A 27,911-nucleotide genomic window follows, 5' to 3' on the forward strand; every position below is an offset into this window, starting at 1 on the left:
AAGCCATGACCTCAATCCTATAGAACATTTGTTGGCAGAACTGAAAAAGAGGTGCGAGCAAGGAGGTCTACAAACTTGACTCAGTTACACCAGCTCTGTCAGGAGGAATGGGCCAACATTCACCCAAATTATTGTGGGAAGCTTGTGGAAGGCTACCCGAAAACGTTTGACCCAAGTTAAACAATTTACAGGCAATGCTACCAAATTCCAATTGAGTGTATGTAAACTTCTGACCCACTGGGAATGTGATGACTGACCAAAGACAGGGAATTTTTTTACAAGTATTAAATGTCAGGAATTGTGAAAACTGAGTTTAAATGTATTTGACTAAGGTGTATGTAAACCTCTGACTTCAACTGAACACCTGTGTGTGCATTTATGAAATCAGAGAGTGTGTGGAAATGTTGTTTTTGTCAGTACAGAAGAAGAGATAGCGTGAGCAACACGAAGAGGGCGAGTGGGAATTGACAGATGTCTTTAGAGTGTGAATGGGTTGGGCGGGACCTAACATACACTCCTTCATCTGTAGAGATAAAAGGCATTGCACAAGGTTGTTTTCACAAGTCACTTCTAAACTGTTTCATTATGCCGGCGCCTGTGTCTTTTTGTTTTTGTGTCGGACTTTGTGCCAGACCTCTGCTTTTGATTTATGTCTGCATTCATAATTGATCGTGGCTTTCTAAGAGTGTGTGTGTGTGTGTGTGTGTGTGTGTGTGTGTGTGTGTGTGTGTGTGTGTGTGTGTGTGTGTGTGTGTGTGTGTGTGTGTGTGTGTGTGTGTGTGTGTGTGTGTGTGTGTGTGTGTGTGTGTGTGTGTGTGTGTGTGTGTGTGTGTGTGTGTGTGTGTGTCAGCACCATGCGTTTCAGTTTAAGTAGAGTAAAGGCCTCTGTGCACCTTTATTTGTTTGTTTAATTACAGCTGTTATATACCTGTCAATCACAAATACCCCGAGGGTAACAGGGAAGACGTACACGCACTCACACTCCTTTTAAGTCTTTAACTGTTGACATCCTGTTGTCTGACACACACCCTCTTTCCATTTAAACTGGCTTTCAGTCTGCCCGTTTTCGGGTTTCTGTATGGTATGGTAATGTCACGTCTCAAGTTTCAAAACACTTTGAAAGGCCATTTTGGGAGAATTGTTCCTCTATTGTGTAGCTTGGTAGCTTTTCAAACACTCCCTGGAGGCGTACACTAGCTCCTATGTGATAGAATTACCATATCGCCAGTCGTGCATACAGTAGCCAATGTATTCAAACAACGGTATCCACATATTTGTTGTTTTGATAACCTTAACTAATAACCAATGCCTGTGCATATGCAAAAGTCTTTTTCAAAAGTTGTGCCATAAGAGCGCCATGATCATCATGAATCCTACTGTGTGTTTCTAGACAACACCACACCTATCATTACATTTGTACATACCAATGGCTGTTGCAGAGGCTGCCCGAGTCACGGTTTTTGGCCCCGGTCACACTCACAGCCACTCTGGTTGGAATGCTGTGTGAGTCAGAGGACCAGTGTTCTGTACAGTGTTACGCAATCAACTGTAGAAGAGGTGTATAGGACAGGCGTATAGGATGTGTCTAGCATGTGTGTATTTTATTTTACCTTATTTTACCAGTCAATTAAAGAACACATTCGTATTTGCAAAGTTCTTATTTACAGAAAGTTCTTTTGATGGCCTGTGTTTAGGTTGTGTGACGTCTGAATACTGTATGACCCATAGTTTTGAAGGTCTGTGAGAATGTATCATGATAATAGTAATTAGCTAGTATGTGGGTAGTGCCATCAAGTTAGTGCATTTTGAGAAGATTTCACCTCATTTTAACATTCTGTCATAAAGAAAACATATTCAACTTAATAAGAAAACATGTTTTCCCATCTCAAGAGGTTAAATTTATAATTTAAAAAAAGACTATAGTAAGTGCATACTAAGTGCCAAGTAAAGTAACAAGGTTGACTGTAAGAGGGTTGACCAGAAAATGGCCAAAAAGAGTAGAACCATCTCACCTGCTTTTACACCATGATTTGACTATGACATGTTCAATATTTATTTTGAATGAAATATTTAAAAAATAATAGTTTCACCATATTTAAAGGGGAGTTCAGTTCACGTGACAGGGTCGATCTTAAACTGAGGGCCAGATGTAAATGAATCACATAAAATAAATGAAAAATCTCAAGAAATGACTTTGTCGAAGCAACAAAAAATAACCAGGGCTTTACAATGATGGCTACGCCGTGGATAAATGTTGGGACTAATTTGGTTAAAATATTCCTAGAAATCTCAGAGGCATTGTTCTGTATGAATGTGTTGGTTGTATTGCTGGTGATGTTCCGTGAGGTGATGACCATATAGCAGACTATATAACATTAAGACATGTTATAGCTATGTAATAATGTGTGTATGAATGTGTTGGTTGCATGTGTTGTAGCTGGAGATGTTCTGTGAGGTGATGACCATACAGCAGACTTCCTCTGTGACATTATTTTGAGTTTATGCTATGAGGGGTTATAAGAGGTTATAACTGTTCATTGTGTTGTAGCTGGAGATGTTCTGTGAGGTGATGACCATGCAGCAGGCGGGCTACGTGATGCTAATGGACTACCTGCAGAACAACTACAGGGAGCAGCAGCAGCAGTTCATGGGCCAGGCCTTCTCCTCCTACACTGGCACAGAGGAGGTCCTCACTCCCAGTATGTACCTGTCTGTCTGTCTGTCTGTCTGTCTGTCTGTCTGTCTGTCTGTCTGTCTGTCTGTCTGTCTGTCTGTCTGTCTGTCTGTCTGTCTGTCTGTCTGTCTGTCTGTCTGTCTGTCTGTCTGTCTGTCTGTCTGTCTGTCAGAGGAGGAGGTCCTCACTCCCAGTATGTATATGTCTGTCTGTCTGTCAGATGGGGTCCTCATTCCCAGTATGTGTCTGTCTGTCTGTCTGTCTGTCTGTCTGTCTGTCTGTCTGTCTGTCTGTCTGTCTGTCTGTCTGTCTGTCTGTCTGTCTGTCTGTCTGTCTGTCTGTCTGTCTGTCTGTCTGTCTGTCTGTCTTTCAGTCAGTCAGTCAGAGGAGGTCCTCATTCCCAGTATGTACCTGTCTGTCTGTCAGAGGAGGAGGAGGTCCTCACTCCCAGTATGTACCTGTCTGTCTGTCAGAGGAGGAGGTCCTCACTCCCAGTATGTATATGTCTGTCTGTCTGTCTGTCAGATGGGGTCCTCATTCCCAGTATGTACCTGTCTGTCTGTCTGTCTGTCTGTCTGTCTGTCTGTCTGTCTGTCTGTCTGTCTGTCTGTCTGTCTGTCTGTCTGTCAGAGGAGGTCCTCATTCCCAGTATGTACCTGTCTGTCTGTCTGTCTGTCTGTCAGAGGAGGTCCTCATTCTCAGTATGTACCTGTCTGTCTGTCTGTCAGAGGAGGTCCTCATTCCCAGTATGTACCTGTCTGTCTGTCTGTCAGAGGAGGTCCTCATTCCCAGTATGTACCTGTCTGTCTGTCTGTCAGAGGAGGTCCTCATTCTCAGTATGTACCTGTCTGTCTGTCTGTCAGAGGAGGTCCTCATTCCCAGTATGTACCTGTCTGTCTGTCTGTCAGAGGAGGTCCTCATTCCCAGTATGTACCTGTCTGTCTGTCTGTCTGTCAGAGGAGGTCCTCATTCTCAGTATGTACCTGTCTGTCTGTCTGTCAGAGGAGGTCCTCATTCCCAGTATGTACCTGTCTGTCTGTCTGTCAGAGGAGGTCCTCATTCCCAGTATGTACCTGTCTGTCTGTCTGTCAGAGGAGGTCCTCAATCTCAGTATATACCTGTCTGTCTGTCTGTCAGAGGAGGTCCTCATTCCCAGTATGTACCTGTCTGTCTGTCTGTCAGAGGAGGTCCTCATTCCCAGTATGTACCTGTCTGTCTGTCTGTCTGTCAGAGGAGGTCCTCATTCTCAGTATGTACCTGTCTGTCTGTCTGTCAGAGGAGGTCCTCATTCCCAGTATGTACCTGTCTGTCTGTCTGTCAGAGGAGGTCCTCATTCTCAGTATGTACCTGTCTGTCTGTCTGTCAGAGGAGGTCCTCATTCCCAGTATGTACCTGTCTGTCTGTCTGTCTGTCTGTCTGTCTGTCTGTCTGTCTGTCTGTCTCCAATAATCCATCCAACCATCTATCGTATTCACTCCTGGTTCTTGGCACTACCACCTGATTCAACTAATCATGGTCTTGATGATTAGGTGATGAATAGATTCAGGTTGAGTGGCGCTCTCATCTTTATGTCTCTCTCCCTTTCTCTTTCCCTACATGCCAGCAATGGTATTAGTCTCTCAGTTTAAAGTTCTCTCCCCTCTTTCTCCCCTCTTTAGACCTGGTGGTCGCTAGGTGTTGCTAGGTTACTGTGGCTGCCCCCTCCCTTTCACAGAGCACTTTCCAAATGTCTTCGGAAAATGGATACAGTGCATTGAATATGATGTATAATGTACATGAATCGGTGTGAGATGCACATCACCAAAAAATAAAGAAAAGAACTGGAGAACAATATTGCTGTTTCTTTGCTCCTCTCTGCCCTCTAGTGTTGAAAAGTGGTTAGTACAAATGTGAGTATCTTTCTTGAATCCCTCAGCATCATGAAAAACATGAAATGAATGCATTCACCCCTCACCATAAATGATTTCCATGGTCTAATCTTGTTGCGCCCTTATGACCCTTCTGGGAAAAGAGGATACTTAACTAAGTAAACTGAAGTGCAGGCTTTAGCGTAGATCGTGTAGATAATGTGTCAACGGTTTAGTTGTTGTCCCTGGCCATTGTCTCAGGTCTCATTTTGATTGATTTAAATCTCTTTCTCCCCCCTCTAATCTGTGTTAATCCCAGAGTCTCAGTGTGTCTGTGAGCTGCATTAGTGCCGCAGCACTAATCTTTGATGGTGACCTTTGACACAGACATGAGGCATGGGTTTACCTCTCTTAACGGGAGAAACACCCACTTGTGATGACCATTATTCCCCCATGCAAATATTTTGGTTTTGGTGCCCGGAATGAAGTTTGACATTTATTCTACACAGCATTTCTTTCTACCACTGCAAGTGATTATTTTACGTGGAATTCTTGTGAATCGAAAATAATTTGGATTGATTTATTTCTAACTCTTTCTCTGTTTCTTCTGCCTCTCTCTCTCTCTCTCTCTCTCTCTCTCTGTCAGTCTGCAGTTCAGAGCCGGAGAACGTGCAGGCAGACCCCCATAACCTGACCAGCCTGCTGGTGATGTGGGAGCGGCCACGGGCGGTGTACGACGCCGGGATAGAGAAGTACTCAGTTACCTACAAGCTGGCCCAGGGAGAGGACCCTCCGGCCTTTGAGTACCTGACCGACGGAGACCAGGATGTGGTGAGGGACATTTATGTAGCGGGGGTTGTTCACGGAACTAATGCTTGTGATCTGGAGCTCAGCAAACTAACACGCAAATCACCAACTGAGGCCAATCACATTTTGGAAGGTTTGTGTGAATGAGCAAATGAATGAGGGAATGGATGAAGAAACAAACAAAGAAACTAAAGAACCATAGTATGATTGAAAGCCAGAACAGATCCTACAAAGGTATAACCCTCCACATCGCCTCCACCCTAAACCCCATGTACTCCCCTCTTCCCGTCGTTCCCCAGGGGGCCATATTGCAGGACCTGATGGCCAACACCAGCTACGTGGTTCAGGTCTTGGCCGTCTGCACCAACGGTCTGTACGGCCGCGTGAGCGAGCAGCTGACTGTCGACATGCCGATCGACGACCCCGGTAAGAGCGACCGCGACCGCCAATACGTCTACACAGACCGTACATAGGGGGAGGGGGTTGGGGGGTGTTATACTCTGCCGTAGCGTTCTGCCGACATAGAGAGTAGAGACCAAACATAGACGGTTGATCATTTTCAAACCAGTTCCCTTTACTGTATGCTTTAACGGTAGGTCTTAACAGCAAAGTCACACTTACCGCTAGTGTAGTCTAGTCAGTCAGTTTGCCGATAAGATGCCCTGAAGGCTTCTCAGATAGAGTATGAACAGATTGTGTTAAGGGAATTCTGAAGAAGTTAAAGATGTAGCTCTGTCGTGGTTTCTGATTGGAGTCCACGTGGTGTCCGCAAATGACCACACATTTCACACCCACCGAACTGTCGCTGGTTTCCAGAGCCACTTCTGTCTCCCTAGACGTCTTGGCCATGCTCCCTGTATGACGTTGTTTGTGATTTGAGAAGCCCCCCCCCCCCCCCCCCCCCCCCTGATTCTCTGTGTCTTCTCTTTGTCCAGTTCTGTTCCTTTAAACATGCACCCAGTTCCTCTATGTGCCACAGTAAATGTATTGCGTGTATTGTACTCTTGTCTCTGGTGAAAACTTCTGTTCATCTTTCTTTGTACCCTTTTCAACTGTGCTTTGATTTCTAAGACGGAAGAATGACCCCCCTCAATCTGTTTGTTTAAGGTCAAAGGTTATTCCACGTGTACCTTCTATGTCACACAAAGTATAAAAAAATGGCACTTTTGTTTTGAAATGGCATCTTTTCCTCCTGTCACAGTAAGAGAATGTTTGCTTATGTGCAGCATTTGTATGAAATGATGGGTTCTCTGTATATCCTGAATTGTAAGTTTATAATAAACACATTTTGTCTTGCTAAAAATACTCGGCATCATATTTCGATGTGCATGAATTGTGTACACTCATCCAAATGACTTGAAACAATTGTGTGACCGAATGTGACAATTGTGGTGACAAAACAACTCATTTGTGAATCGTGTTTGTGAATTCATTCATTCATCCCTTCCCTCTCCACTTAACTTTTGAAAAACCCACCTCATGCTTTACAAACCCACTTTGATCTGGCCTGAGGCCTCCATGATGTGTAACTTAGTCCCATCCAGGTAAGAGGATGTGTGTGTGCGTGGGCCTGTGTGTGCATGTGCATGGGTGCGTTAACACTCGGTTTGTGCTGACGCGGAAGTACTACCTGTGGATAACTTTCCCTCCTGTTGTTATTTCTCTATCTCTCTCCATCTCCCTCTCCCTCTCTCTCACCTGGTGAGACAGCAACATATTCACCAGGATTTCTAATATAGGTTCATACTATCTAATGACTTGCCGCTTCATATACTGTGGACCCATTGAAAGATGTGGATATCAAGCTTCCGAAGATTTTTGTCAAGCCTCTATCCTGGACCCGAAGACCAATCTGTGAATTAAAATAAAGTTTTTGCACCCAGTTCATCAAACAAATACCATCAAAAACAGAATGGTTTTCACAAAATACTCAATCTGTTTGTGTGTGTTGAGTGTCTCCTTGTGGTTATTCTCTCAGTTACAGTTTAAAGTACATTTGAAGTGTTGTGTCTGTCTGTAAGAACGTCGTCGGGTTTGCCAATGGGGCCAATATCTCAGAATACAATGTCATTGTTACTAATTGTCAAAGTTGTAACTAAGGGCTCTCAGTTCAATCCGCATCGTGGAAGTTCAGCTTTACAGCGTGATTGAAGTTTAAAGGCAATGTTCCTGCTTTAGCGGACACTGCATTCAAATCAAATGAATCAAATACATTTTATTTGTCACATACACCTGTTTTATTCAGCGTAGACCTTACAGTGAAATGTTTACTTACAAGCCCTTAACCAACAATGCAGTTTTAAGAAAAATACCCGGACAAAAATATAAAAATAAATGTAACAGTAATTAAAGAGCAGCAGTAAAACAACAATAGAGAGGATATATACAGGGGGTACCGGTACAGAGTCAATGTGCTGGGGCACCGGTTAGCCGAGGTAATTGAGATAATATTATTATTAGAGTTATTAAAGTGACTTATGCATAGATAACAGGAGGGGGGGATGCAAATAGTCTGGGTAGCCATTTGATTAAATGTTCAGGAGTCTTATGGCTTGGGGGTAGAAGCTGTTTAGAAGCCTCTTGGACCTAGACTTGGTGCTCCGGTACCGCTTGCCATGCGGTAGCAGAGAGAGCAGTCTATGACTAGGGTGGCAGGAGTCTTTGACAATTTTTTGGGCCTTCCTCTGACACAGCCTGGTATAGAGGTCCGGGATTGCAGGAAGCTTGGCCCCAGTGATGTACTGGGCGGTGCAAACTACCCTCTATAGTGTCTTGCGGTTGGAGGCCGAGCAGTTGCCATACAAGGCAGTGATGCAACCTGTCAGGATGCTCTCAATGGTGCAGCTGTAGTTCGAGTCGTGCCTGGCCGTGCAGTCATGAGTAAACAGGTATTACAGGAAGGGACTGAGCACGCACCCCTGAGGGGCCCCCGTGTTGAAGATCAGCGTGGCGGATGTGTTGTTACCTACCCTTACCACCTGAGGGCGGCCCGTCAGGAAGTCCAGGATCCAGTTGCAGAGGAAGGTTTAGTTCCAGGGTCATCAGCTTAGTGATGAGCTTTGAGTGCACTATGGTGTTGAACGCTGAGCTGTAGTCATTGAACAGCATTCTCACATAGGTGTTCCTTTTAGGTGTGGAGTGCAGTAGAGATTGCATCATCTGTGGATCTATTTTATGCAAATTGGAGTGGGTCTAGTGTTTCTGGGATAATGGTGTTGCTGTGAGCTATGACCAGCCTTTCAAAGCACTTCATGGCTACAGACGTGAGTGCTACGGGTCGGTAGTCATTCAGGCAGGTTACCTTAGTGTCTTTGGGCATAGTGACTATGGTGGTCTGCTTGAAACATGTTGCTATTACAGACAGACAGGGAGAGGTTGAAAATGTCAGTGAAGACACTTGCCAGTTGGTCAGCGCATGCTCGGAGTACACGTCCTGGTAATCTTCTGGCCCTTCGGCTTTGTGAATGTTGACCTGTTTAAAGGTCTTACTCACATCGGCCGCGGAGAGCGTGATCACACAGTCATCCGGAACAGCTGATGCTCTCATGCACAGTAAACGCTGCATATGTCGGCTCAATCGGAAATGACCCTTCAATTTATTTCACGGAATCTGTAATGCTTCAGCTTTACAGATTGATTAGAGCCCTAAATTGAAGGCCAGAAGAAAAACAATCTTCCTAACTTGTCAGACTGTTGACCATAATATGTTGAGATATATCAAGTATCAGTCTTAGTTATTTATTTGTATGAACATACTTACAGTAACCCAGTGAGCACAAGATGTTGAAAAGGCGTATTTAATTTAAAAAAAAATATATATATATATACATATTTTCTACCTCCCAAAAACTTATTTAGCTCTTTATTGTTTCCAAAATGTTTCTAACGCTCTCATCTGTGATTATTTTCAGAGGAGACCCCTGATCCAGATTCTACTGGATTTGCAGAGGAAGTAAGCATAACATAACATACATCTGACTTATTTCAAAATGCAATGTGGTGATACTGTCTGTAGCGCACTGCAAGAAAAAACATGATTTCAAACATAGGACAAGGAGTAGTGTCTCATAACAAGGCATGAGTATATGTGGTGTGTGACTGTGTCTTTCCCCACCAGGAGGACTATGGACCCCGGGTTGGACCGGGTGAAGACCAGGACAATGACATGGACTGGACCACCCCAAGCTTTACGACGACCAGGCCCAAAACAACCACTGGCCTACCAAGCCTCCCTTGCCTGGTATCAGAACAACCACCCCTTCTGTCCAGAGGAGAACAACCACTCCAGGGTCTCCTTTCAAGACCACTCAGCCCAACCGATCCCATACGTCCACGGAGCCGAGTGTAAGGTACCGCACCACAACCAGAGCACCAGTAGAGGGGGCCATCTCACCAAGCAGCAGAGGGAGCGGGAGTACCCAGAAGTATACCACAACAGCGTCCATGCCACTGTCTCGCACTGATGACGTCACCACTTCCTCAACCAGAAAGGAGAAGGGCAGAGGGGTGGCGCACCCCGTGACCGTCCCAAGCGGCAAAGGCAGCGGTGTTCCCATGGCCATCCCTCTCCCGGAGAGCTGGACCGTGGCCACTTCTTCCCCCTCCCTTTTTCAGGGGGTACCACCACAGCCTACAAGTCCCAGCATGCCCTTGTTTTCGTCCACTGCCTCCTCCTTCGGCAGTGTTCTCTCGCAGACCACGCAGCCGGTGTTCAACGGTGAGATCCTCCCCTCCACCCTTCCTGTGTGTGACACGTCGACCCCTGGTTACCCCGGCTCCGTCCCTAGCAATGCCCCCACCGCCTGCCTGCATGCCCCTCCTTCGTCTAGACCTGTGTCGTCTGTGACCCCTCCTGCTCGGGACTCCCCGCATGCTGCTACAGCACTGTTGTCTAGTGGTGACTCATTCCTCGCTCCCTCCTCCCTCTCCTCCCCCACCCTGCCTCTCCTCCCTGACCCCTCACACCCCCTGTCTGGTTGGGAGACCGTAGTCTCTCGTGGTGTTGGCGATGAAGGCGATGATGATAGTGGTGATGGCGATGTGTTGTCTGGTTCTTCATCCATGGCCTCAGGTGACCCCGCACTATTTAGTGACACTCCCCGCCTTCAAACTCTCCCTGACTCGCCCGTCGAGCGGGACCTGTCTGAGCTAGCCTCTAGACCGCTCCCTGCAGCCTCTCTCTCCCTGCAGCCTTCTCTTCTCCTCTCTAGTGACTTCTCTCTGTCCGGGGCCACCCCGGGAATCACTGACTATGTCTATGGCAGGCTGGGGGACTCTAGTTATGCTACGGGCGGTGTAATAGAGTCTTCTCTGTCGTGGGTTGTTGATGGTGGCGGAGGGTTCACGGTAGCTAGCAATGGTGTGGAGTCGTTGTGTAGCTGCTCTCTGGATGGCACCTCGTCCTCTTCCTGGTTGCATGCCTCTCCTCACCTCCCCCTGCCCACGTCTGACTGGGGGGCGGCTAGCCTAGCGCTCTACTCCTCCGGTAGCGACTTAGACCATCTCATCCATTCATCTCTGGCAGGCTCCACCATCCCGTCTGTAGGTCAGCCTCTCTTCTCTTCCTCCTCCTCTCCTCCTGTTCCTCATCCTCCTCTCTCCGGTTCCCATGGTGACCTGCACGTTTCTGTTACAGCCACACCGCCCCGCTCCAAGGACCGCTGGGTCTCGGCCCTCCGAACCTCCGCCCCCTCCTCTTCCTCCCGCACGGCCTCCCCCGTCACCCCCACCCTCACCCCTGACCTGCAGACGGTAGACAGTAATGCGTCTGGCTCGACCCTGTCGGGAGAAGCTCAAGAGGAGCTGGATGAAGAGTGGGACAGGATTCATAGTTCAGCCTCGGCCTCAGCCTCAGGGGAGGGAATGCTCCCTTACATCCCCACCGCCCCCCCCTCATTCACCTCTGAGGTTGCCGCCTCTCCCGATTCCGACAATGATGAACGCTCCTCTGCATTTTACTTTGAGAGTGAGAGTGGCAGTGCTATCGCCACGGAGACGGCGGGGAGCACGGCAACAGTATCTGCGATAACTGCGGCGGTGCCCTGGCCGCTAGGTGGGGAGGAGCAGAGTGGCTCGGGACAGGGCGAGAGCCCATACGACAACGAGATGTCCTCAGACTTCAGTATCCCCGAGCGCACAGAGAGAGACTCTGAGGAGGAGGAGCCAATCGCAGGTAAAACAAACATCCACAAGGGGGCAACATCTCCCCGTACATCAAGGCAAGGCACAGTGCTGCACCTGTTGGATTGGGGAAAACTACAGCTTCCATGATGCCAATGGAACAGGAAATACTCTGGAATTTAGGAGGCACATCACCTAACACACCACCTGTCTACGATAACTAAAATCCCATACGATGAAAGTGTGTGTGAGAGTGTTTGTGCCTGTGTGTGTGTGTTCACCATCGTGGCCTTTCTTTGTAGAACAAAGACATGACTTTTTTATACATTTTGATTGTAGACCTAACAATTTAGATCCAGGCCGCTCTACTGTGTCAGCATCATGTTGAAGTTCACAATCAGTTCCATAGTCATCATCATGTCAGTGTTCTTTGTTACGTATTTTCTGTTGTATTCATTCACATTTACTTGCTGTGTCTCTACTGTGTGTTTGCTGTGTCTCTACTGTGTGTTTGCTGTGTCTCTACTGTGTGTTTGCTGTGTCTCTACTGTGTGTTTGCTGTGTCTCTACTGTGTGTTTGCTGTGTCTCTACTGTGTGTTTGGTGTGTCTCTACTGTGTGTTTGCTGTGTCTCTACTGTGTGTTTGCTGTGTCTCTACTGTGTGTTTGCTGTGACATCATGCGACATCCTGCAAGGGCATCAGATCTCTTGCAAATCCCAACTCGCACCAAAATAGATTGTTTGCCTTGGCAGACCACGAGTGGTCAAATTCCCCATTAAACAGTCAATGTAATTCACAAAACACTTGAGATGGTCTCAGGGCCCCTGTTTAGAATCTTTTCAGATTTATGACCTCTTTAATATTCCATGTCTTTGTCATTCAGACCCCAGACAAAACAGCTCATCGATAGAAACTATCACCTGCATTTAAGTCTTTGCATAAGAAGCGGGCAGAAAACAGTTTTGCCCAATAGGTTGTTATGGTCTCCACTCATTCACACTCCTTATACCTTTGCTGCGTTGAGATTCCCATAGATTTAAGCCATTGTGTGCTACAAGCTTCGAGCCATACTCATGAACTAACCTTTAGTGCATGTTAACTATGTGAAAGCATTTGTGTTGACTTTCATCCTTATTGCCGCCATTGTATAAGGTTTAGAGAGGTCGCTGGGGGTTTAGATTTGTTGGCTGAATGGGTATAAAGATGTTGAAGCAAAGGTCAAGTCAACAAGTCAACAAGTCAACGTAGTTCAAGCAGGAGCTCTGAATTAGTCGATGTATTAGAACACAAAGACAAGTTGGACAATTGTTTAAAAGTGCTTTTTCTTTTGGTACAAAACGACAATACATGCAGTTCAAATGCTAGAGTAGTTCGATGCTAACACGTTTCACTTGCCATGTTTTGTCTCACCTCTATGTGAAATCACATGTTTATATTGCATTACTTGCTCAACCTTTGCGATGTTTGTTCTTGAGTACTGAGTGGGTGTATTGATTTACTACTGAAGTGTTCGTGAGTCAGTATGTACAATGGCAAGAAAAAGTATGTGAACCCTTTGGAATAACCTGGATTTCTGCATAAATTGGTCATAAAATGTTATCTGATCTTCATCTAAGTCACAACAATAGACAAACATATTATGCTTAAACTGATGATACAAATTATTGTATTTTTCTTGTCTATATTGAATACATCATTTAAACATTCACACTGTAGGTTGGAAAAAAGTATGTGAACCCCTAGGCTAATGACTTCTCCAAAAGCTAATTGGAGTCAGGAGTCAGCTAAGCTGGAGTAAAGTCATTGAGATGAGATTGGAGATGTTGGTTAGAGCTGCCCTGCCCTATAAAAAAAACACTCACAAAATTTGAGTTTGCTATTCACAAGAAGAATTGCTTGATGTAAACCATGGCTCTAACAAAAGAGATCTCAGAAGACCCAAGATTAAGAATTGTTGACTTGCATAAAGCTGGAAATGGTTACAAAAGTATCTCTAAAAGCCTTGATGTTCATCATTCCACAGTAAAACAAAGTGCCTATACATGGAGAAAGTTCTGCACTGTTGCTACACTGCCTAGGAGTGGCCGTCCTGCAAAGATGACTGCAAGAGCACAGCGCAGAATGCTCAGTGAGGTTAAGAAGAATCCTAGAGTGTCAGCTAAAGATGACAGAAATCTCTGGAACATGCTAACATCTCTGTTAACGAGTCTACGATACGTAAAGCACTAAACAAGAATGGTGTTCATAGGACACCACGGAAGAAGCCACTGCTGTCCAAAAAAAACCATTGCTGCACATCTGATGTTCACAAAAGATCACCTGGTTGTTCCACAGCTCTACTAGTAAAATATTCTGTGGACAGATTAAACTAAAGTTGAGTTGTTTGGAAGGAACACACAACGGAGAAAAAAAGGCACAGCACACCAACATCAACACCCTGATCACAACTGTAAAGTATGGTGGAAGGAGCATCATGGTTTAGAGCTGCTTTGCTGCCTCAGGGACTGTACAGCTTGCTATCATCGAAGAAAAAATTTATTCCCAAGTTTATTAATACCTTTTCTTGGAGAATGTAAGGCCATCTGTCCCTCAATTGAAGCTCAACAGAAGTTGGGTGATGAAACAGGACAACAACCCAAAACAAAGTAAATACACCTTCTGGAGTGGCCCGGTCAGAGTCCTGACCTCAACTTGATTGAGATGCTGTGGCATGACCTCAAGAAAGTGGTTCAAACCAGGTATCCCAAGAATATTGCTCTACTGAAACAGTTTTGTAAAGAGGAATGGGACTAAATTCGTCCTGACCGTTATGCAGGTCGGATCCGCAACCACAGAAAATGTTTGGTTGATGTTATTGCTACCAATGGAGGGTCAACGAGTTATTAAATCCAAGGGTTCACATACTGTTCCCACCCTGCATTGTGAATGTTTACACAGTGTGTTCAATAAAGACATGAAAACGTGTAATTGTTTGTGTGTTATTAGTTAAAGCACACTGTGTTTCTTATATTGTTGTGACTTAGATAAAGATCAGATCACATTGTATTACCAATTTACACAGAAATCCAGGTAATTCCAAAGGGTTTCTTGCCACTGTAGAAGCTGATTGAGTGAATGATTTGTTGTGGGAGTTGTGTTGTGTGTCTCAATAGTCAACATTAGCTCACTCCTCATCCATTGTCCCCTCCTTATCTATTTTCACCCCACTTACAGAGGCCAGTAACAGCAGCCATGAGTCCAGGGTGGGTCTGGCCAGGGATAAGGAGAGGAGGGCCGTGGTCCCTCTGGCGGTGGTCTCCACCCTCACCTTCGTGGGACTCATCATCCTGGTGGGCATCCTCATCTACTGGAGGTAAGACCAGGAGGAGCAGGTGGAGGAGGAGAAGAAGGAGGATGGTAATTATTAGATCCATAATGATTATATTAGATCCATAATGATTATATTAGATCTATAATGATTATATTAGATCCATAATGATTATTATTAGATCTATAATGATTATTATTAGATCCATAATCCATTCTTATTAGATCCATAATCCATTCTTATTAGATCCATAATCCATTCTTATTAGATCCATAATCCATTCTTATTAGATCCATAATCCATTCTTATTAGATCCATAATCCATTATTATTAGATCCATAATCCATTATTATTAGATCCATAATCCATTCTTATTAGATCCATAATCCATTCTTATTCGATCCATAATCCATTCTTATTAGATCCATAATCCATTATTATTAGATCCATAATCAATTCTTATTCGATCCATAATCCATTCTTATTCGATCCATAATCTATTATTATTCGATCCATAATCTATTATTATTAGATCCATAATCCATTCTTATTAGATCCATAATCCATTATTATTAAATTCATAATCCATTCTTATTAGATTCATAATCCATTATTATTAGATCCATAATCTATTATTATTAGATTCATAATCCATTATTATTAGATCCATAATCCATTATTATTAGATCCATAATCTATTATTATTAGATTCATAATCCATTATTATTAGATCCATAATCTATTATTATTAGATTCATAATCCATTCCTATTAGACCCATAATCCATTATTATTAGATCCATAATCAATTATTATTAGATCCATAATGATTATTATTAGATCCATAATCCATTATTATTAGATCCATTATGATTATTATTATTAAATCCAATTATGATGATGAGTATCATTTCCGCACTGACCCCTCTGACCCTAAGCATCATCTGTATAATCAGACAGCTAAAATACAGAACATGAACAACAGCTTCCTTTCTGCATTGATAGGCTCCACACACACTGGCACCAGTAAACCTCATGCCTCCCAATGGAACAGCTGTGTGTAACTGCCCCAGGGTTGATACCTGTCATATTGTTATTCATCTGTCGCTGAGGATTGGGTCTGGTTGGTCCCCAGACATCAGGGGGCACGGGTGGAGTGAAGCGGGAGGTGGCGTATGCGAAGGGGGGAGGGGGTTGACCTTAAGAACCTCATATTTGTCTGTCTCACTGGGAGGCCTAATCTTCTGTGACACGGGCCCAATCTCCTTCTCACTCTCACACACTTCCACATGACACATCCAATATCTTCACTACGGTTTGATGTCTGGCTTTTCACATGAGCTTTGCTGTGTTTGGGTAGGTTCACTTACACATAACTGACAGCATTCAGAGTTGCGCGTCTTCGGGAATAAAGATATTTTGCCCACTGAGATCATAGAAAAATACTACTTTTCCCTGTGGCGACATACTGACCGGTCGGACAGTAAAAATAACCAACTTCTGCAATCCAATAAAGGACACACTTTCAAAAATGTAAACACTTTAAGACTGTACATTTCTCATCCACTGGGCTGGAGACGTGACATATTGTTCATGCTTTCTACCCTGTTTTTGTATTTTCATGTTAAGCCACAGTAATCTTGGCGTTGCTAAGGGATTAAATCTGATAGATGTACCCCACTCAGGGTGTAGAGTGTTGAGCTCGGGGTCGTCCAGTGGTTGGGGAACAGGGCCTCGGTTGGAGTAGGAGGGGGAAAGGGCCTGCGTCTCATTATGTCCGACATGAAGGCGTCGTGTCAGCGTCTTGTAAAACGAGTGGCGTGAGGCTAAATTGCTGTAATCCCTTCCGTGTCGCATCCTTGTACTTCCCTTGGTGACACGGTGTTCATTTGGCCACCCCATAGCTGTGCACTTGGGTTTAGCAAAGTGGGTACGTCTTTTAGAAACACAAACATGTTGTCTACTGGGGACATCTCCTTGATGGTTTTGTCGTCCAGAGTAATCTGTGTGGCGATGTCCATTTTTGGGTAGCTGAACACAGGCTCATCAAAGAGAAATGCATGCGTGATCCTGTTAAAAACGTGTCCGAGATTAGAAGGATTTTTTCCCCCCTGTGTTACGCACAGATTACCATGTGTTCGCCAACATCTGTGGTTGTCTTTGTATCTTAAAAAACACAACAACAAAAGTGTTTTTTTAGGCCTTTCTTGTCTCTGAGTGTCTCAAAAATATATCTACAGTTATTGTCTTTGTATTACATTTTACTCAATCATAACACCAACATTATGATTGTCTTTGTCACAATTTTTGTTGCACATTTTTCTCCAAATGAGAACACAGCATACAAATACCTCTTTTGGGTTAGATGAGATGGATAAAAGCTATATATTTTTTGGACAAAAAGTTAAAAAATCAATGGCAATAGGTCACGGAGACAAATATAAAGCTTTTTTTCCATCTCATCTAACATCTCATCTACAAGTGTATTGTTTATTAACTTATATCATCATACATATGTTTCCACAGAAAGTGTTTCCAGACTGCCCATTTCTACATAGAGGACAACACATCGCCCAGAGTCATATCTGTTCCACCCACACCATTGCTTACAGCTACAGGTAACCATCCTGGGACAAGCACACTCTCACGCAATATAAAACACACACACACACACACACACACACACACACACACACACACACACACACACACACACACACACACACACACACACACACACACACACACACACACACACACACACACACACACACACACACACACACACACACACACACACACACACACACACACACAGTGTTAACAAGCACAGAGCCATGTAGACAGTTACCCTCTCCATCTGTCCATGCTCTACATTTTCATCAAGCTTACCTCTGTCATTAACACTACCTCACTCAACATCTGCTTCTGACAGAGTGTGGCGTTTCAAACGTTCATTCTGATGAAGGACTTTTGTTAATCATCTGAATACCTTTGCTCTCTGCCTTTCAGATGAACATGAAGCCCTTGCGGTGAAGCAGTTTGTCAAGCACGTGACAGAGCTCCACCACACCAACGCATTCTCCCGGGAGTTTGAGGTGTGCTGTCAAGTTCTGTAACCTTTGCTCCCTCAGAAGACAGGATATGGTTTATGACAAAAACACTAGTATTCATTGGTTACGTGTTTCAATTCAGCTGTCTACCTGTTTTTGAATTAATGCTGTTCTGTGTGTATCCATCGAAATTGTTACGTGTCGTTTGCGATGTTACATGGCGGCTGTCCTTATTTTAAGGTTAGCATGCAGACAAATTATTAGGCGGTAGGCTATGCACTGTGATGGCCATTCAAACTCACACTCTCTCTCATGCTACATGCTACAGGCCCCGATTCCTCTGAGGAGCCATGTCTGTTGTCCTTACCACTGTGACTTACAAGTGTATCATAATCTACACTGCATTCATGGATGTTGATGTTTCTCTGGCTCAAGTTAAGATAGGTTCAACTGAATATTTACCATTGCTCACCATGTTGAATCCAGCTTGGCATTTTATCAGTGCTGTGTAAATGCATACATGGGTAAATGTTGTCAATAACACAAAAATAGGTTTGTAAGTCAAAGCTAACATAAGGACATTCACATGGTACATCGAGTGAATCTGAAAGCCACTTTTTAAGCCCTGTGTATCGCATGAACAGTGTCTTTAAGTTGAGATTTGCCCACAAACCGTTTTCTTGTTATTTATTTGGACTTTTTTGCTCACCTTGTGTCATGACATTACATTGCTGTGCTTTTTGCATTCTCACCCCCCCCCCCCTCCATTAGATATTGAAAGAGTGTTACGAGGTAAGCTGTGTCTCCCTTTTCTCTTTTGATTAGATTATTTCTGTAGTAATCATGTGTAGATGTTTGTCACATTTCCAGCTGCCCATGTTGACGTTTTTGTCAGGCATGATGACACATTTTTGTTTGGCTGCGTAGTAATGGAGGATGGTGGGATGTTAGGGGCGGAGTGCTGAAGGTCATGTGGTTTTTTTAGGAGGTGCAGGTGTGCACAGTGGACCTGGGTATCACCGCAGACGGCTCCAACCATCCAGACAACAAGAACAAGAACCGATACATCAATATCCTGGCCTGTAAGTCAAACATGCAGCTTCAAAAGCATGTACACACACATACATTGATGAACGCATCCAGCTTATCTCTTTCCTCCTCTACTCCTAGATGACCACAGCCGAGTAAGACTCTCAACCCAGGCTGACAAAGATGGGAAGAGTGGAGATTACATTAACGCAAACTACGTTGACGTAATACGTTTTTTGTTGCATTTCTATCTGCACAATAACGTCAGATGTTAGCAGTGTTATGAGGGCAAATGTCTTGTTGACGTGTCAGTAGCTAATCTGTTGTTCACTCTCTTTCTCTTTACCTTCCCCTGCCGCCCTTCCCTCCACAGGGTTTCAACAAGTCAAGGGCCTACATCGCGGCCCAGGGCCCTCTCAAGTCCAGCACCGAGGACTTCTGGAGGATGGTGTGGGAGCAGAACGTGGGCGTCATCATCATGATTACCAACCTGATGGAGAAGGGACGGGTGAGAGACCGGGGCCACCTATACGCTTATACATATTTAGTAATAGTTTATAAATAGTTTATTCATGCTTATTCATGAAAGTACACGAAAGTGTTTCGCTGTGTCTCTCAGAGGAAGTGTGACCAGTACTGGCCACTGGAGAGCCAGGATGAGTACGGTGGTTTCCTGGTGACGGTGAAGAGCAGCAAGGTTCTGGCCCACTACACCGAGAGAACTTTCACCCTCAGGAACACCAAGGTCCAAAAGGTTAGAGGTCACACTATTTACATCACATTTACCTCTCATTCACCATTAATAGTTTCACCTCTACTTCCTCACATATATTATCTACTTTTGTTGCCCCTACCCTACAAGTCAGTTGAAGCACTACATCGTTACAACTTTAGTTTCTGAACATTTCGTATGGAGCTCACGAATCCCAAGTGTCCCATCCCATCCAAGTCCCATCCTGTTCACCACTTCCTTTTTCCTCCCGCCAACCCCAGGGTTCACTGAAGGGGCGGATTAACGAGCGGACCGTGACACAGTACCACTACACCCAGTGGCCAGACATGGGCGTGCCTGAGTACACACTCCCCGTGCTCACCTTCGTCCAGAAGTCCTCCAAAGCCAGGACAGATGACATGGGCCCTGTCGTAGTGCACTGCAGGTGGGAAGCCATAGATTTGCAGAATGTATAGAATAGCTTTGAGATCAATATCATTTTTCCCCACCGAAATTCAATTAATTAAAAATGTCTCATCTTCTATATGTGAATGATTCAATTTAGGAAGTAAATTTACATTCGGACTGGCATAGAAATAGAATAGAATGGACTTGGTCCTCCATTAAATGCAATGTCTTAACATGCATTCTGTGGCTGCTTTCATCTAGTCCAGCTGAGAAGGTCAACATGGAACATTATTTCATAGAGAACTAGATTGAACTCAAAATACCAGGATTCACAATCTATATAAGAACATTCCTCTATCCATGTTCTTCACAATTCTCTATTTAAATGTGTCTCTTAAATGTAAACCAAATTGTGTACCTCGGTGTGTTTCCAGTGCGGGCGTAGGCAGGACTGGCACCTACATAGTGTTGGATAGCATGCTGAAGCAGATCAAAGAAGAGGGCACGGTCAACATCATGGGTTTCCTCAAACACATCCGCACACAGAGGAACCACCTGGTACAGACAGAGGTGAGAGCTCAGCCAGAGGGGGGGGGTTGCACTTTTGGGACTTTTCCATTGGTGCCATTGCGCCAGAAAAGCTCAAATAAAGGCTTCTAAAGTATTTGAAAGAATACTTTTTGATCCCAGGTCTGATACCAACAAGAAAACAGTGAATCTGCTATGATCAGTTGTCCTGTTACCTTTCCAAAACTGTACGAATGTCAACACCCAACTAAGGCTTTCAACCCTACTTTCCCTGTGCATTCAGGAGCAGTACGTGTTCATCCACGACGCCCTGGTGGAGGCCATCTTGGGCAAGGAGACGGAGGTTTCCTCCAGCCTCATCCACAGCTACGTCAATGACCTCCTGACCCCAGGGCCCTCCGGCAGGACGCAGCTGGAGAAACAGTTTAAGGTAAAGACACATGCTTACAATAAGTCATAGAGGAAGTACTTGCATTACAGCAAAATGTACAACTGGTCAACTTTCCATAAGAACTCCAGTAAGGACATGAAGGGCAGAAGGACATGAAGGGCAGAAAGTAAAACATGCATTTAAAGGAGAATTTGTCTATGGGGTTTAAAGACAATTGTACTTTTTTGTGCTTTGAAAAGAGCAGTTGCAACCGCTGGCACATCATGTTTAAACACTGACAGTTAATTTAGTGCCACTGAGTACGTTTACATGCACACGAGTAATTCAATATTAACAGATTATGTCAGTAAGCCGAATATGGCATTAAACGCCTTACTCTGCTCATCCTAATCGGTCATAATCGAAGTACATATACGCCTATTAAAACACCTGGTTTTCTGAGCAATCTCTCAAATGATTAGGACACGTAAGCAGCTTAATCGGACTTCCAGCGGGGTGTATGATCTGCACGTGTGCTAGCACGAGCAGCGCGAGTGAAGCTTCCATCTTTTGCACGAGTGAAGTGAGTTCGGAAAAAAAATGAAAGTGTGTATCTTTAGAAATGATTTTCACATACAAACTTTAGCTATCCGAACTCAGAATCGAATAGGCTTCCCAAAAATAACATGGTTGCTGTGGTAGAACATATATTTAGATTGGCGATTTTCTGCATTTATCACAGTCCCATCGGGTAGTCTGATTTCAGATGTGTTTATGTAAGCAGGATTATTTGGGAATTCGTTCTTCTTGGAAAACATGTAAACGATTAAATTATATTAATCTGACTATTCACAATAATCATATTGTGTGCATGTAACCGTAGTCAATGTGATTACAGCTGGTATCCCAGTCCAATGCCAAACAGTGTGACTACTCGGCAGCCCTGAAAGAGTGCAACAGAGAGAAGAACAGAAACTCCTCTTTAATACCCGGTGAGTTCCAGACAGGTTTGTTCATACTTCTCCAGAGGCAGACGAACGTGTGGACACCATTTTTATGTTTCTGCATCCAGTATGAAGGAAGTTAGATGTAGTTTCACGAGCCAATGCTAACTAGCGTTAGCGGGAAACTACCTCAAACTTCCTTCATACTGGACGCAGAGACATTAACATGTCAAATCCCTTTAACAGTGTGTAGACAATGAGACCGCACCTGGCCTCAACATTATCACTTTCAATTGAACATTTAACAAAATTCCCCCACACTTGAACCCCTCAACAAAAACTGTTATAATTTTTATTTATTTTTTAAGTTATTTGAAAGCATAAACCTTGGGAACTGTTTTACTCTTGTTTGGTGTAAGCAAATGTGTGTGACAAAATCACTTTAGGTAGATAAGCAGTGGTTATGGTTAAGTAATACTGCTTTAATAAAGCTAATCATTGTAATATTAATATTATACCAAATGACCTTCTCTATACCTAATGAGGAAGTTTAACATCGTGTGGCTTTGTCTCCAGTTGAAAGGTCAAGGGTGTGTCTGTCCACGGTGGTGGGAGAAACTACATCAGATTACATCAACGCCTCATACATTACAGTAAGAACCCAACCATTCTACATTAAAGAGTCAGATGCAGCAGTGGAGGCTGCTAACGGGAGGACTACTCATAATAATGGCTGGAATGGAGTGAATGGAATGGTATCAAATGTATGGTTTTTATGTGTTTGATACCATTCACTCCATTCCAGCCATCATTTTCAGTAAATTCCACTTTTGGTTACTGGTCTAAATTGTCTGAATGTTTATACCACCTGTCTAAATTTTCTACCACCGGTTGTGTTCCTCAGGGGTACCGGCAGAGCACTGAGTTCATCGTGACCCAGAACCCACTGGCCGGCACGGTGACAGACTTCTGGAGGATGATCTGGGATCACAACTCTCAGGTCATCGTCACACTGCCGGGAACACCAGCAACACTGGGAACACCAAGCCTGGTGGGTATCTATCTGTCCTCCTGGACACAAAACTGGCAGCCATTTTGTGCCTCAAATAGGAAGTCCTTATCACATATTTCTGTGTTTTCAGGCAGAGGGGGAGGAGCCGTACGTGTACTGGCCCCGCAAAGAGCAGACAATCAGCTGTGAGGCGTTCACAGTGACCCTGCGGAGCGAGAACCATGTGTGTCTGGCCAACGAGGAGATGCTGGTGGTGCAGGACTATGTCCTGGAGGCTACACAGGTGAGCTGAGGGAGATCAGTAAGACCAGGGAGATCAGCTTGATAAGATAAGAGATCAGTCACAATAGCATGATCAGCTACTTAGAATAGACTAACTACATTGAAGACGAGGATCAGCCGCACACTGTGGGATCAGCCCAAAAAGAACAGCCTCATAGAAAAGACCAGTCGCTATGGAACAGTCGTTATGGACCAGTAGCTAGTGCTCAGCAAATGTTATCACTGTGTCTATACCCCAAAAACATTTAACCACTGTTTATTGTTACACAGAGGGAATATATAGCAACATGAGTATTCCATTTAGGAGTTGTTCTGCTCATATTTCCCTGGATCTTGGCCCATGGTGAAACCAAATGAAGGGTGGAAATGGAATTCAATACACAATCCCCACACATCAATGGAGCACAGCTGTTATTTTTCACACAGTTTTCACTCAACCATCTGTACCTCCAATCACTGGACCACTTTCAACACACGTACACACAGGCACACACACACACTCTCTCTCTTTCTCGCAGTCTTTCGATCTCTCACTCTGTCTTATTGTGTTATTGTCCCCCTCTGGGCCAGGATGACTATGTTCTGGAGGTGAGGCACTACCGGGCGCCTCGCTGGCCCAACCCAGACAGCCCGATCAGCAGCACCTTCGAGCTGCTCAGCCTGGTGAGGGAGGAGAGCTCCTCCAAGGAGGGCCCCATGGTTGTCCATGACGAGTAAGACCTATTGATTATTTATCTGAAATAAGGTAATGATATCCTCTCTAAACATTTTTCAAGACCTGGAACCAATGGAATAGTCCCAAAAGTCCAAATCTCACCCACCTGGAACCAGGCAAGCTCAATACCCCTGAATCCCTCTTTTGCCTTCTATTTTTTTTATTTTGGCCACTGGTAATAGATTAAAGACGATCCACTCTGACCTAAGAGGATAAGTAGATATGTCCATATTTCCAATACACTTAATATTTCTTGGAACTGAAACATTGCACTGATCCAGGCCTATTGAGACAATCCTGTCTCAATACTCTTGTATGGCACTCAAACCTTGGTTTTAACCACAGATAATACTGTAAAGGTGCAGTAAATACTGACAGGTTTAGTGCTCTATGCTCCAGTTTGTAACATTTTCCAAATATGTCTTGGAATTGCTCCAAAGTATCTAAAGCTGTCTTATCCCCTGGCTATTATTTTCAGTTTTTCGGTACTTCATGGCACCGGTCTGATTTTGCAGGGTTGGCGGTGTGACTGCGGAACCTTCTGTGCCCTGTCTACTCTGGTGTGCCAACTAGAGTTGGAGAGCTCTGTGGACGTGTACCAGGTGGCCAAGATGATCAACCTCATGAGACCCGGGACCTTCAATGATGTTGTTAGTCAATCTGAATCACCACCTGACTGTACCTGAGTGATGCACATTAGCCATTTTGTGTTAAAACATTCTCCCTTCAACAGCACAGTTTCTCTATTTCTTTCTCATTCAGGAGCAGTACCAGTTCCTGTACAAAGCCATGCTGAGCCTGGTTGGCACACAGGAGGACGAGAGGACGCTCCAGTCCTCTGACAACAACGGAACGGTCCCAGGGGGCCCTGTCAGCACAGCCGAGAGCCTTGAGTCCCTGGTGTAACCATGGCAACGGGGCCCCTAACTTGCCAGTATGGACTCTTGCCTGTCTCACTGTGTTCCGTTTTTAAAGACAGCAGCTTTGCCTTTTTCCCCTCCTTTTTTTCTCCTCTTCTGTTCTGTCGTTGAATGGCAGTTTCCTGACCGCTGGACATGATACCGCACGACCCTGTAATGTGTGCCTTTGTACATTCATCTTGTACTTCTAACGGCGTTCATACAATTGTAGATTAACTTTACGATGTTTTGTCGATACCGTCATCTTGAGATGTTTGCTTAACTAACTGTTTTCCCTAAACATTCGTATTTATTGGCAGTAAGCTATAAAAAAAGAAGGGAAAACGCAACTTTTATGTTAAACAACATTTTGTTAGCCTATTTTTTGTAGAGTCAATGCATTGAGCAACTCATTCTTCCGTCTAGACAATGTAAATACTATTTTGTTTGTAGCAATGGTGAGCTTTTGAAATCAAAATGCACATTGGCATAAATAATAAATCTAATATGTAAATAATATTATAGCAACCAAGACAATGGACCAAATTTCTATTTATACTTCTAGATTTTTATATTTTACTACAGTTTTTTTTAGTCAATTTTCAATGTATGGCTGCATTCTAATAACTTAGTCAAAGCATTTTTTTGTATGTTTTAATGTTATAGCTAATGTTCTGTATTTTGTAACGGACTAAATATGAAGCTTGCGGTACTGACACGTTTTAGCTGTACATGAAACTTTGCTGGATGATTAGACATAGGATTAAACAAGTGAAAGAAAACCAAGGAAGGAGCTTTTGGTCTGTCCATTTTTCTTAAACTACTGTGAAGGTCAATCTAGACCTGTGGGTGCACAGTACATTAAAGGTGTAACTTCACATTGAACTGGATGCTAGCACTATACAGCCTGAGGCGTGGGCGGCATCATGCCCTCAGGTCAGGTGCATTGTGAATATACAGTATGTTATTAGTGACTCAATAGAGTTCATCTGACCCCATCAAATTGTTCAGCAGATGTTTGAAATAATTATTATGCATGATCATTTCCAAATGAGGCAGCAGGGCTAAGCCTTAACAATCAACCCAAGGTATGAGCTGTCCTCAACAATAATGGGAATCTGTAATCGCTCAAGAAAAGTACATTACAATAAAGGGGACAAGTATAGCAATGAGTGAATGCATTTGCTCTGTCCTTGCTCTGTCCTACTATTCATAAGATGAACAGATACAAATGAACTAACTAAAATGTAAACTGAGCTTTCAACCAGATAGTTCTTAATGTTAATGGATTTTTTGACAGTATTCACCATGGGCCTGATTTCAATTTAGGAATTTATGCCTTTCCTATGCACGCCTTTCCTGCGAACTTCTCAGTATTTGGTATTCAGGCTTACCTTATTCAGTCGTGTAACGCGGTCTGCAGGTGTGGCTACCTTGCGCACTCTGAATACATTTCATTCAACTGCTCAAAACCCTCCCACTTGCTGGCCAACACATTTTCTTGTGGAGTTTTCATTCAATATGGTTTTCAGTATATTGAGAGAACAGGTTCTGAATATTAGGAATCAATGAAAGAAAGATGTCTAAATATATGCATATTCATCTCCGTTTCGGCACCAATTGGTCGATTTAAAAATGCTCTTTTAGATTATTTAGGTTCAGGAATGTGTTTCTGAATCATAAAAAAAGAGGTTTGGAGAGCCTTTATGCACAAAAGGAAGAAAACTCATGGTAATGTTGGAATATTAGTGTATATAGAATTGTAATAGGGAGAAGAGTGTACAATAGTAGGCTATACCCTCTATTGCCTGCACTAACCATGGAACTGTGTGATTACACAGCCAAGAATGGCGCCATGCGTCAGGTTCAAACCGTTATGGTGTGGTCTGCGCTCCGCTCCATAACAATTTAATTAGCCTACATGTCTTTATTTATATATTATCAACTGTTACTAATGATCCTCCGCAACAACCACACAGCATTTCATACATTTTACAGTGGAAAAGTTATGCTTCAATTTGCTGCCATATGACTGGCTTCACATTTGTCTCCAGGTAAAACAGATGTAAAACTTTTTTGTAATTTATGTTTTCAATTCTCTTATCCAACCAGAGTACTCATTTACCTAGCTCTTATCAATAGTTCTTATCAGGTCATAAATTACAGTGCGTTGAGAATGGTGTTATCTCTATCTGAAAAAATCAAGTAGTAGGATCTCGAGACCTTATTCATGATTTCCTTACACGTTAAGGTGGTGGCATTATTTGGGATTTAAGAGCTGTTTTTTTGCTATGTTACAGAACGGTTTATACTGAACGACAGGTTTCCCAAACGTTCTTGATGTGGCTTGAAGCAACAAGTGACATATTTAAAGGGCAGTGGGCCATGCTGACAGCGTTCCCCAACACACAGCCCTGTATTTCAACTGGTCGTTTAGTACTGTTTCCTTTCAATTGAACGTACCAGAACGTAAAAACTGACACCATAATCTGACCTGGGCTGCGTTCAGTATCTGTAGACACACCTCCGCCATACCTTCATTAGGTGTAGTAGGTGAATATCATTAAGCGTAAATTCGAGGTCAGAATACACAGAAAGAAAATTGCATAAAAAGGGAACTACTTAACATTTTCACATGCTTAACTCAGATCGGAATTGGGCCCAGTCTGCCTAGACTAGGCCCAAAGAAAGTATTTGTTTATGGTTAGAAAAAAGATAACTGCCACTTCCTCATTGTCTTGTCCCCTCTTGAACCACCTACCTCCTATATACATCCTTCACCCAAATGTGATCAGGGGGCTTTGTGGGGGTGATCAAAGATTTGCTATGATAAAATGATCTTTCGGCAGGCTCCTGATAAGCCCTTGTTAAGAAACAATATGTGAGGTCAGAAGACAAACGGGTGTCTTGATGAAACCGGATCCATTTTAGACACTGGATTATGGATTCCCGGAGACAGAGATGCGACTCTATGGAGTTATGGAATAATCCATGTGGAGAATTGGTTATTCCAGTAGATTTCCATGTTCTAATCCATCTAAGACTCCAAAAGAAATGTGCTTTTTCAGGGGAAATTAGGTCAAGTGTCCAGACACCGTCTTAATCAGGGGCTGTATCCATACCCCAATTTGCATTTTTGACTTTTAATAATTACATGCCCAATTATCCATGGCTTGGTGGCCTAGTTTGCATGGGCGAGCCCAC

General features: G+C 43.7%; 1 protein-coding gene across 1 annotated transcript in view; it reads left to right on the plus strand.

The window, feature by feature from the left end:
• The window catches only part of ptprz1a (protein tyrosine phosphatase receptor type Z1a), a 76,195-nt gene extending 50,695 nt beyond the window's left edge, over positions 1–25,500 (plus strand). The window contains 22 exon segments of the mRNA XM_046354903.1: positions 2,549–2,699; positions 5,168–5,352; positions 5,628–5,754; positions 14,663–14,801; positions 17,282–17,373; positions 17,768–17,853; positions 18,580–18,600; positions 18,794–18,890; positions 18,979–19,061; positions 19,211–19,345; positions 19,457–19,591; positions 19,831–19,994; positions 20,392–20,527; positions 20,769–20,915; positions 21,754–21,847; positions 22,376–22,452; positions 22,704–22,850; positions 22,942–23,094; positions 23,664–23,806; positions 24,324–24,337; positions 24,340–24,458; positions 24,571–25,500. Coding sequence (XP_046210859.1) covers positions 2,549–2,699; positions 5,168–5,352; positions 5,628–5,754; positions 14,663–14,801; positions 17,282–17,373; positions 17,768–17,853; positions 18,580–18,600; positions 18,794–18,890; positions 18,979–19,061; positions 19,211–19,345; positions 19,457–19,591; positions 19,831–19,994; positions 20,392–20,527; positions 20,769–20,915; positions 21,754–21,847; positions 22,376–22,452; positions 22,704–22,850; positions 22,942–23,094; positions 23,664–23,806; positions 24,324–24,337; positions 24,340–24,458; positions 24,571–24,714 — 2,589 coding nt within the window. The 3' untranslated portion in view covers positions 24,715–25,500.
• The last annotated feature ends 2,411 nt before the right edge of the window (positions 25,501–27,911 follow it).

Source organism: Oncorhynchus gorbuscha, linkage group LG01, assembly GCF_021184085.1.
Source record: "Oncorhynchus gorbuscha isolate QuinsamMale2020 ecotype Even-year linkage group LG01, OgorEven_v1.0, whole genome shotgun sequence".
Classification (NCBI taxonomy): Eukaryota; Metazoa; Chordata; class Actinopteri; order Salmoniformes; family Salmonidae; genus Oncorhynchus; species Oncorhynchus gorbuscha.